Here is an 11,065-nt window from a genome sequence, read left to right as displayed (position 1 = left end):
GGGGGCAGGAGAGCTCAAGTCTCATCCCTTTTAAAAACCTGAGGAATCTAAGAGGTGCAAATATATGGACAGTGCTTTGGAGCTGTATGCGCTATTGGTTTCTCTGCATTGTCACACTTGTGGAGGAGGACCCATCTCTTCTTTTTCTGGGTAGAAAAATCAGTGGCACAGAATTTAGCTGTTTAATATAAATTAGTTCACAATCCATGTAGTTTTGGTTCTATATCATCCTAGTTACCTGCCTTCTCTTCCACCTGATTAACGGTCAGACCTCTATTCTATGTCTCTCATTTATAACAATTTATGACCCCTTATGTCAGCTCCAGTTTTCCACCTTTTGTAGTAGCATAGTACTCCCAAGTCCCTCTTGTTTCTAACATTACTCCAATAACCAGGAGACACCATTGGGACATTCAAGCCCGTTAACATCTGTGTTGCTCTGTTCTCTTCCTCTCCCGGGAGTGTTTTGGCAGGCACTATGAGTTTAAGGATGTGACAAAGCAGCAACAGAGGCTGGAGGGTAGATCAGAGAGGGCAGAGACCGACTTAACCTGTGGGGAAGGATATTCAGGGAAGCAACGGGCGGGGGATACAGAACTGTCTGTAAATGCTGTGCATGACAGATATGTAACTTTATTGTGTTAGATGTCCAGCATCTTTCCAATCTCTGCTTCGGTAGGAATTAAACAAATCCCTCAGAATATGGTAAACTGGAGACAAATGTGTCATTGCTTCTTTCTAACTTGAATGCTCGTTTTGACAAAATCGACGTATGACTTCTAAAAAGGGGATTCCGCCTCCGGAAAAGGTACCCAGTGAAACAGTCCCGCAAGAGCCCTCCGCCCGTGGGAGCAATTCCAAAGCAATCTCCAAATGTCTCTCCCTGCGGCGCCGGGAGGTGCTGCCACCCACCCTGGGGAAGGCAGCGGCGTCCCCGCGGGAGCCGGGCAGGGCCGGGGCCGCCGGGGGCGGGCCGGGAGCGGCACACGCCGCGCTCTCCGCCCCATGGCCGCCGTCGGGAGCGGCACCTGCGGCAGCACCGCGCCCCTCCGGGCGGCGAGGGCTCCCGGCCCCACGCAGGCGGGGGCCGGGGCAGGTGGCGCGACCCCGGGGGCATCTCCCGGCGCTGCTGCGGAGGGGCGCGGGGCAGCGGCTGCTACCACGGTTGCCCGCGAAGGCACCTCCCGCTGCCGCCGTCGCCGCCGTCGCCGCCGCCGCCCCGGGGCGCTTACTCTGGGCGGGCGCCCGCTGCCCTCCCCGGCGAGGAGGAGCGCGGCGGCCGCCCCCGCCTCCGGGGAGCCGGGCAAGGCATGTGCGTGCGGGGTGGCGCCTTCCGGAGGCGCACCAAGCCCCGGGCGGGCTGCGCGGCGGCCGCGGCATCCCGGCGCTCCGTGCCCATGCCGCCGCCGCCGCCGCGGCTCCTCCTCTCCGCCTCCCGCGCGGGAGCGCGCCCCGTTCCACTCCCCGGCTGCCTCCTGCGGCAGCGGCGGCGGCGGCGGCGGCTCTGAGGGACTTGCGCGGGCTCTGCCCGATGTGGCAAGAAGCGATGATGATGAGGAGGAGACGCCGCTACCTGCTAGAGCGGGCAGAGCAGGCGGGCGGCGGCTGCGGGGCGAGCGGCGAACAGTCCCGCTCCCGGGACTGGCTCTACGAGTCCTACTACTGCATGAGCCAGCAGCACCCGCTCATCGTCTTCCTGCTCCTCATCGTGATGGGCGCCTGCCTAGCTCTGCTCGCCGTCTTCTTCGCCTCCGGGCTGGTAAGAGACGCCCTCCCGGTCCGGGACGCGCTCCATCCCCGGGTTCCCGGGCATCCCCGCTGCCGCCGCCCGCTCCGGTCGCCCCGCTGGCATCGCCGTACCCGGCGCTCTCAGCCGAGGCGGACGGGGCGGGACGGGACGGGGCGGCCGAGAGCCGGTGCTGCGGCTCCTGCGGCGGAAAGTTGGTGGCGGGAGGCGCCGAGGTGGCGGCGGGGCCCGGGGAGCCCCCGCCCGAACTTTGCTGCCCGATATTTCGAGGCGACGCCGGAGCAGCGGCCGCGCGGCTGATGGAGCAAAAACTGAGTCAACAAGCGCATCGAGTTTAATTCACTTAATTCCTTGGCTCCGCTCTCTTCCAACTGGCGGCTTGGCCGTGGTGGCCTTTGTAGTGGCAGGGTTTTTGTCGCCGCACAAAAATGCGGTCGGTACCTGTATCGGAAGTAATATTTTTAGTGCAAGTAAGCAAGGGCTGTGCCCCTCCTTGTGCTAACCCCCTCCATCCCCTATGATATCATTTTCTAGCGTTTGACCCATTTTCTCAAGAAAGCTTTTGGGACAGCGCAGCCTTCGTTTTTAAGGAAGGTGAAGTTTGGTTGGTCCGATGTCTTTTCTGCGTGCTCAGTGTGGGGTTTGCAGGCTTTAGGAAGAGAAATGTGTCACAGCAGCAGGTGACAGTCGGTATCAATTTATCTCCCCTGAAATGGGTGGCGTTTTGCCCTTGCAAAGGAAAAGCTGCAGAGGGCAGTAAAATTCTTGGTCCTTTACGGAGTTTCCCTGCTATTCATGATTAGAGGCAGGCTGTCGGCTTTACTGTATTCTTCTGAAGTAAATGGGTATTTGTGTGGGCTCAGACTCTTCCCCTCCCTTAAAAAAAAAAAAAAAAAAGGAAAAAAAAAAGAATCATTTTATGGTCTTCTGGAAAGCTGAATGTTTACTGAATAGAGCTAGTTATCTCTAAAGGCAAGGATGAGCAGGTCGGTATAATCGAATGGATTCTCCTAGAGGCACTGCAGCTAGTGTTTGCTTATCCTGCTTTCTTGCTTGACCAAACTTTTGTCTTAAAACCTGCAGGAGCTGCCTGCAGGATTAGCTAAACTTTGAGTCGATCCGTGGTTTATTTCCTTTTGGTGTCTGTATTAGCTATATTTTAAGCTTTTTGTTCAACCATTCCTACTAAATAGGAAACAGTTGTAAAAGTGAGACCAGTAATGGTGATGCTTCATAATTCAGTTTTTTAATGTCCAAAGGTTTAAATTTTGGAGCTCTGGGTGCAAAATACAGGTTTGACCACTTATCTCTTTCTAGTATGTTAATGTGAGTGCTTGTCCCCAGGGCTGAAGGGACTGTTGGAAGGTGGAATTGGAAGTCTGTCAGGCAGAGCTAACTGTGGATATGTACACTGTACTTGCCCACAGTCAAGGTGGCAGAATTCGGGCTTGACAGTGTATAGTACCAAATCTTGTACTTTTCAACTGTGGTATAGTCTGCAGTTTGTTTACAAGTTGCATGTGGTTATTTTGGTAATTTCATCTCTTGAGGTAGATCATTTGCAGTAATGAAAGTGACATAAAACTGGACGCAGATGGAAGGACTGCTGAAAGTTATGGAAACAAAACTGTGAGCTGGCTGAATCTTGCCAGGCGTTACTTCTTCAGAAAGAGTGAATTTAACAGTTCAGTCTGCATTTGGAATTCCAGACATACCGGAAGAGGGAAAAAAAAAAGCTTTTAAAACCGTTTTCCTGAGTCTTTATCTTCCTGTAGCTAACAACTGGATGGGTGAGTGGAGAAAGAGGTGGGCTTCATCCAAGTTTCCAGTCGACAGATGAAAGTAACTTCAGGCAGAGAGAAAGCTGGCCTATACGGACTTCTAGCCACAGGATGCTGGACAAAATCCTTTGGAACCCTGCCCAGAATTTCACCTAAAAGCGCTTTATTATAGTCTAGTTTCTGGTTGCATTTGTGATTAAAGTATTCCTGAAGGTTTAGATCTGTTTTTCCTGCTTCTGAATGAAGGATACATATTTTACAGAGCTGTGGACTTTTAGTAATTTTTTTGTGCCTGGTGATATACAAGGGACATGGGGTTAGGAGTATCTGAGCCACAAAATCTGGTATTAATATCCTTATCTTTCATCTTGCACAACTTGTACAGGTGTGATTGTTTTGACAGAAGACCTAATTTTGTAGAGAAGGCTCAGTGGAAGTGAAGTGGGATAATTCTGTGCAGATCTGTGCTATGCATCTAAAGTTACGGGAAATATTTCTTAACAGTTGTTTCCTTTAGATTTTGTACAAAGCAGTTAAGATTTCACTGCAAATTACTTGAACCTGTTGTGGAGAAAAAACTCCAGAATGACTCACTTTAACACTCAGTTTGGATTTCTTGCTTGTGCTTCATAGAACAGCTTAGAACATGGAATGTGGGATTGGACATTGTTAGGATGGATATTCATGAAGTGTGAACCATTTTCATGTTGTAGACTGTCTTAAAAAAAATGGAAACCAGTGGAAGTGGGAGGACGCTTTCCTTCTATTTTAATGTTTTTTTTGGTTGTTGAAGTATATCACTGTGGTGTCTGAGTTGCCTTTTTTTGTGTTTTTTCATGTGGCAAAGTATTCTTAAGTGTTCCCAAAAAAAGCCAGCCACACAGGGGATGTATTTTACTTACTCAGCTCTTTCAACCTGTCAGAATACAAGCTATAGCCTTCTTGATTTCAGATGAAAAATTTATGAAAGCTGTTGCAAAATTACAGTAAACAAGATTACTTACAAAGTGTGCCTGGAAATCAGATTACTTTTCTTTCAGACAATGTACTGCTATTATTACTGAGAGAGGTTTCTTGGGAGATTTTGCTTTTGTTTCAGAGAACTATTGTGATTTTGTCCTTTGGAATTAAGCACTCTATCTCCTCAAACACTAGATATAAAACTCGAGTCAGCTTGAATGATGACCATTCACAGCTTGTAATTTTAAATAATGTCGTGATAGTATCAACCTTTGAATTCCCTGTGCCAGAGTATCCTCTGTATTTCTCTACCTGGCGTGAACTGCAAACTGGCAAAATGAGATCAGTCATCCATGTTTAGCTGCTGCTTTAATCGATAGAGAGTAAATTATTTTCCCAAACCTGTGAAAGCCTTTCAGGACTTAAAAATGCCAGAGGTCAGCTTCATTTTCTCTCTGACTATTGTGTTGTTCTTTCAGTGTAATATGTATGAAAAGCTCATTATTCACCCATCTCTCCCTTTTTAGTACTAAAAGCTTATGGCCATTTTTAGTGGTGTCCAGAACAGTTTTGTCTCTGGCAGGAGCATGTCTCTTATAACTACAATTTGCAGATTGAAAAAAAGAGCTGTTTTTAAATTCATAGGCAAAATGTGAGAGTACCTGAAGTATCTGAAATTATGATTAATTTCTTACATGATTAAACAAAAACCCTGAAGACAGGGGTGATTCCCAAATTGTACAATTTATTGGAAGGCCATAACTTTCCTTTATCCATGCATTTTTCTAGACTTAAAGAGTGCCTAGTCCATAGATAAAGGCTTCAAAAAGAACCCACAGTTCAGGGATATCAAAATCCTTTAGCACTTATATTGTAAATGGGGGAAGATTTAAACCTGTTGTGATCTTCTTTCTGTTCCTTTTCCGAAAACTTAATGGTCCACCAGTGTGCTCCCAGATAGACATGTTTGCTTTCAGGCTGGCCTGTTCCCCTTGCTCAGGACCTGTAAGCCTGCTGTGTGGTGTTAACATTAGCTGCAGCCCTTATCTCCCTCCTGAATTCTTGCTGCCTCTTGTGACCTTGTAAAGCTCTTAAGATGTGGTTGCTGGTGTGTAGGCTCTGGTGGGTCAATGCATGTTTCTTGAGGGTGTCCTCGGCCAGCTGGGGCATATGTTGGGTAAAAAGTGCTTCTGCAACGTGGCATGGTGTTGCCTTCCCTCTTCCAAAGCACTCTGAGATTGTTCTGGGTCAGCCAGCCTAAGGGGTATTAGTTGCCCCCTCAAACACTTATTTGAAGTTTATCCTGAAAGCTCAGGATCGTGCTGGTAGGCTCAGTTTAGATTTGTGAGTGTTTTTATGGGTTCATAAATGCAAGAAACTAGAAGTTGGGTGCACATCTATTTTAATGACATACCCAAATACCTTCTGTAGCAAAAAGGGGCATAGTCAATGGTTCTTAAAGAGGGAATACAGTTAACTAGATGGATGTACCTGCAGCATGGCAGATGTACATTCTGCAGGAGTTGGTTTTCTGGCATCAGACTGACTGAACTTACCATCAGCTGATCCAAGAAGAAGTAGCTGCTTCATTCTGAAGGAGTATGTGAAAACTTCCTGGCTGCCAACCTGGTTGGCCAAGAACTGTTTCTGTGCAAGGAGAAGATCAGGAGAGTCCTGTAAGCCTCTTGGGGTTTGAACAGAGGTGTGCCATTTCTTCCCTCTAATTGGTGTTTTTCCTGAAATAAGTTCTTGCTGTTTCTGGTAAAAGCTGGACGTCAGCCAAGCCCTTCCAGATTTCCATAATCAGAATCTCATCTTGAAATGAAGAGGGAAAGTCTTCCAGGTCCATGTGGAAAGAGTAGTTTTAGCATGTTTCATCATTCTCTAAAAGCATCTGATGTGTACCTCTGGTAATGTTCTCATCTCATCAGTTTGCCGCTGAAAAATTTGTCCATCCACATCAAAAGGTCACCACACTGATAATGTGATTTTGTATCTGTATTCTTGAGATGCTCTGTTATAACCTAATTGCATGGAATAATACAGGCATACTATAAGACCATTTGTACTCTCAATTTTAGGATATCTTTTGAGATCAACCCTATGTAATTTACAGCTTTTTTTAGTTTAAGAGCACCAACTGTTTTCCCAAAGCCCAAGAATACCCAAGGTCTGAAAACGTTCCTTGGAATCCTTGCAGACTGAAAGTAAGCCAAAGCATCTGTTAACGGTGTTTTCAAACTCCAATATATTCATTTCCCCAAGAAGAAAGCTAAATCACAGCAAAAGTAATGAAGTAAGAAAATCCTCACTAATTGAAGGAGAAGCAGAGATTTTTTGCATGCTTGATGCTATGGTTGTGCTCAGGTGGTATCCTACCTCTCCTTAAACTCTTTCTACCATACTACTGCTACTACCAACATGAGAAGGAATTCAAAATAAACATCAGTGTATTTACAATGCCTTTTCTTTCCACAGTTCCAGTTATAATTGACTGTACTGTTCTGCTTTCAAGTCCCCTATTAAAATGTTCCATGAGGAAATTCCATGTTTCTAATTTTTTTTTCTTGTCTAGACATCATATAGCAGGATATTCTTCTAGCTATAGTTGCTGGTTAGTTGATACCGTCTTAGGATATTGCTGTCCCTGCCAGAAGTTCCTTCTCGTGGTCTCTGAGAGTGACTTTTTAAAGGCAGTATTATCTCTTTACTCAGGCAGGAAAGGTTGCTGTATCTTCCTGTTTGAAGCAGGAATTGCCTGGCTTTCTGTCTGGTTTCAGTCCTCAGTGCTGCATCAGCCTGGGCTGCTCCTTCTTTCATTCGCTAATGACACTCACAGTACATCTGTGGTTACTTTTATTGCTGCTAAGAGCTTCTCTCATGTGCCAGGCCCTAACAAGTCTGGAAAGAGCCATCAAGTTAATGAGGTGCTGGTGGCAACCTCACTTTGCATGTCTCTGTTTCATCTTTCATATTGAAAAACCTAAATTCTGAACAAGAATTGGATAAAACTATGAGTATGGCAATATTAGAAAAATGTTTAGCCTTTAATTATAATCTTAATAAATTGAAGTTTTATGAATACCTTGGCAATAGAAAACGTATTTAATGCCACAAATTGTGACTCAAAATGGTGGATCCACAACTGCTAATCATTACTGCAGCTGACAAACATGATAAATAACATTCTGACTAGAGCTGTTTACTGATGTGCAATGAGAATAAGACAGATGATGGATTGGGCTCTGATTGTCTGCTGTCTTTATCAGCCTCAAGCCAGGTATGTGGATTCACAAATCCTGTACTGGCAACTTCATAGTGGATCTGCCAAGGACTTGTCAATACCTGCCTGCCTATCTTCCTTAAATTTTTGTAAATTGGTTTCAAGTTCCTTGTTGTGGACAGATATATCCAACCCATTTGTTGGCTTCTACAAAATAGTGAATATGTTTCTTTGAGCCTTCAAGGGCTCTTCTAGATTAAGGACCTTAGCCAGAGATCACGGTCCCTGCATTTACACTGTGATTAAGAAAACTTCTTGTTATAACAGTACTGGTCACTGGAGCCTCCCAGGCTGCTCCATGCATGACTCCAAACTGATGGACACTTCACACAGATAGATGTGTTCTGCAAATCTCTTGAGCAGCTGGGTGTGCTGGGGAGCAAAGTGCCGCTGAACACCTGTAGTGTTTGATTCTGTGCCTACCTCCCCAGTCACAGTGGAGATGTGATCCCAAATAATTATGTGCTGCCATAGTAGCTTCTGCATATTTCAAAAAGTATTGAATCAGCTCAAGCCATATTGACCTGTGATGATGAGAAGATACCAACGGATAAAACTTCTGTTTTGGGGGATCTGGATCCAAAAATAAGTGAATTGGCACCGTTCTGCCCTTTTTTCCCTGACTTTTTATTTCTTTGAGCATCGAACCTGATGAAAAAACCTAAAACTCAAAACAGCTCAATACATTTTCTTTTCCATATCTTTTCTTTTTATATCTTGAATAAACAACCTTCAGACACTGACCCTGGTTCAGGTGATGCTGAAAATTGAAGGGACTATTGCACCATCTGTACGGAGGAGTGTGAGGCTGTGCCTACACTTACTCTCCCAGTTGTCTGTTTTACTAACCTCTATAGAAACATTTTCTTTATCTCAGAACTCTTGTTTTTAGTGGTGCATATATGATATAAAAGCCCCTTGCTGTTTCTGGTGTGACCCTGTTCCAGGCTTGTGCCTGGGAGAGGCAGAGGAAATGACCACAGATGATGACGTGTTAGTCTGAACATTTTCTTCTTTCACCATCCATAGTTCTAGTTTTGAAGGTTTTCTTACCTGGAAGGTGTGCTCCAGAGTGCAGGAGCAATGGCTTCTGGTTGCATATCCCAGAGACCAGCTGGGATAAGAGGTGCTTTAGCTCACCTCTCTATTTCCCAGTAGCTTCTCAGAGCTGCTCAGTAAGGTTTGCAAAGTAGTTAGAATTTACTTTTTTCCACCTGCCTCCCACAGCTGAATTGTGTGCTGTGGGACCTTAAATTCTATGACTGACACAGGGGATCTTCTCACTGACTGGATAAATGGGATTGCTGTCCTTCAATTCCAGGTAAAATTTCCATGTCCCTTTCTCCAATTTGCTAGTACATTGCTCAGTCTGGCAGGAAGATCCTAGGAAGACTAGATTCCCCCCAGCTCCTTTTCCAGCAACACTGATTTCAGGCTGAGGACTTGGACATGTTACTTCCTCTGAGAGAAGTGTTAGGAAAACAGATGCTCTTTTATCTTGGCTCAGCACCTGCTTAGTAGTGCTCCTGTTCCTATAGAATTGTTTAGGTTGGAAAGGATCCTTAAAGTCATCAAATCCAGTCATTAATCCAGCACTGCCAGGTCCACCATTAAGCCATGTCCCTAAGTGACACATCTACATGTGTTTTAAATACCTCCAGGAATGGTGACTTCAGCACTTCCCTGGGTAGCCTGCTCACCCTTTTGGTGAAGAGATTTTTCCTAATATGCAATCTAAACCTCCCCTGGTGCAATTTGAGGCCATTTTCTCTTTTCCTATTTTTTGTTATTGGGTGAAAGAGACCAAGACCCACCTTGCTCTGCCTTTCAGGCAATTGTAGAAAGTATTAAGGTCCCCAGTGGACAACTTTTTCTCCAGGCTAGACAACCCCAGTTCCTTCAGCTGCTCCTCATAAATCACTTGAGTTACTTCATACACGTTGGCAGCTGGGTGGATTCTCTTGCCTTGCTGCAGGTACTGTGATGGTCCATTGTAGCAGCACAGTGGTCTCAGAACTGTCTAGTCTGGTCAAGACCTAGGAGGACATGGACGGGGAGCTTGTCCAGACCAGTAGCTTGTCCTGTAAACTCCACTGGGGATCCCTGCCCTGATAACTCATGCCAAAAAATGGCCACAGACTCTCACTGGGGCTTTTTTCTGCACCTGTCATCTCTGGGAATTTTTAAACCTGACTGATAGGTGGTGGGATTTTATAAAGTTACTTCAAGTAATGTGAAATCTGTTTAACAATAAAACAATTTACCAGATTGGTTTTGCTTTCTTTGATTTTTATTATTTTCTACCTGTGCTTTAATGAAATAGGGTAACAGTACTTATGAAAAAGCCCTGACACATTTTGTCTGCAAGTACAGACAAAAATGCCTGTATTTGCAGAATCTGTTTTGCTCTATTTCTTATGATTTAGACTGAAGGTTTACTCCTGAGATGCTATTTGGCAGTTATATTTTAAATGTAAGTTAACATGTTTGTAACCTTTATTTGAAATTTTATCATAATAGAAATAATAGCCACTGCAGAATGTGGTCCTGATCATGGAGTCAGAAATGAAATAAGAAATATCTTAGGTTTGAAGTCAGTTGAACTGAGAGACATCTGAGAGTGTGGAAAGCATCCTTAGGGGAATAAACTTTAAGAACATTGTTGCGATTCTAATAATGGTGTTTAGTATGTAATTGCACAACCTTAGGAAACACTTCAAAAGTAATTACAAAATGACAGTAGTGCCTTTCAATATTAAAGCTGTTTTTCATGCTACCTTATTATGCCTCTTCATTAAATCTTAGGATTATTTTTGCAAAATGTATTTTTAAAAGACCCATTAGAGAGAGGAGCCTAAGTGTACCTTTTTCTTCCTTAAACAGGCCCTTAAAATGAGCAGTTTCCTTATGTGCTGAAGCTCATGCGCTCCCTGGTTCAAATTTTGTCATTCTTACTTTTAAGTGAGTTGCATCTTGACACTTTCTTGATTACAGCCAGATTCTCAAGTTATTATGTCAGGAGGAAAATGGCGAGGGAAAGCCACCTTTTCACTTTGGTTTGAAAGTGACAGCCAAAATATGTAACTGTCAGTATTAAATAGCTCCAAGAGTCAGATGAGTACTTCTGACTTCTGCAAATCTAAATGAGCATTTCAGACTTCCATGAATTTGTATGGGTACAAGAAAGGCCATAATTTCACTTTTAATCCATGTTGCAGTGCAGTTAATCTGAAAAATATGTCTTTGAATCTTGTGAGGTATTGTATTATCCATAATGTTTAGCTGATGGAGCTT

The 11,065-nt window shown here is 44.6% G+C and overlaps 1 protein-coding gene across 1 annotated transcript in view; it reads left to right on the top strand.

The window, feature by feature from the left end:
• The first annotated feature begins 1,531 nt into the window (after positions 1 to 1,531).
• Positions 1,532 to 11,065, top strand: part of ADCY2 (adenylate cyclase 2) — a 203,206-nt gene continuing 193,672 nt past the window's right edge. Inside the window, exon 1 of the mRNA XM_030944238.1 lies at positions 1,532 to 1,759. Within this exon, the coding sequence (XP_030800098.1) occupies positions 1,532 to 1,759 (228 nt within the window). The remainder of the gene's footprint in view (positions 1,760 to 11,065) is intronic.

Source organism: Camarhynchus parvulus, chromosome 2 (assembly GCF_901933205.1).
Source record: "Camarhynchus parvulus chromosome 2, STF_HiC, whole genome shotgun sequence".
NCBI classification, from domain to species: domain Eukaryota; kingdom Metazoa; phylum Chordata; class Aves; order Passeriformes; family Thraupidae; genus Camarhynchus; species Camarhynchus parvulus.
This window is presented reverse-complemented; position numbering and strand designations above follow the sequence as displayed.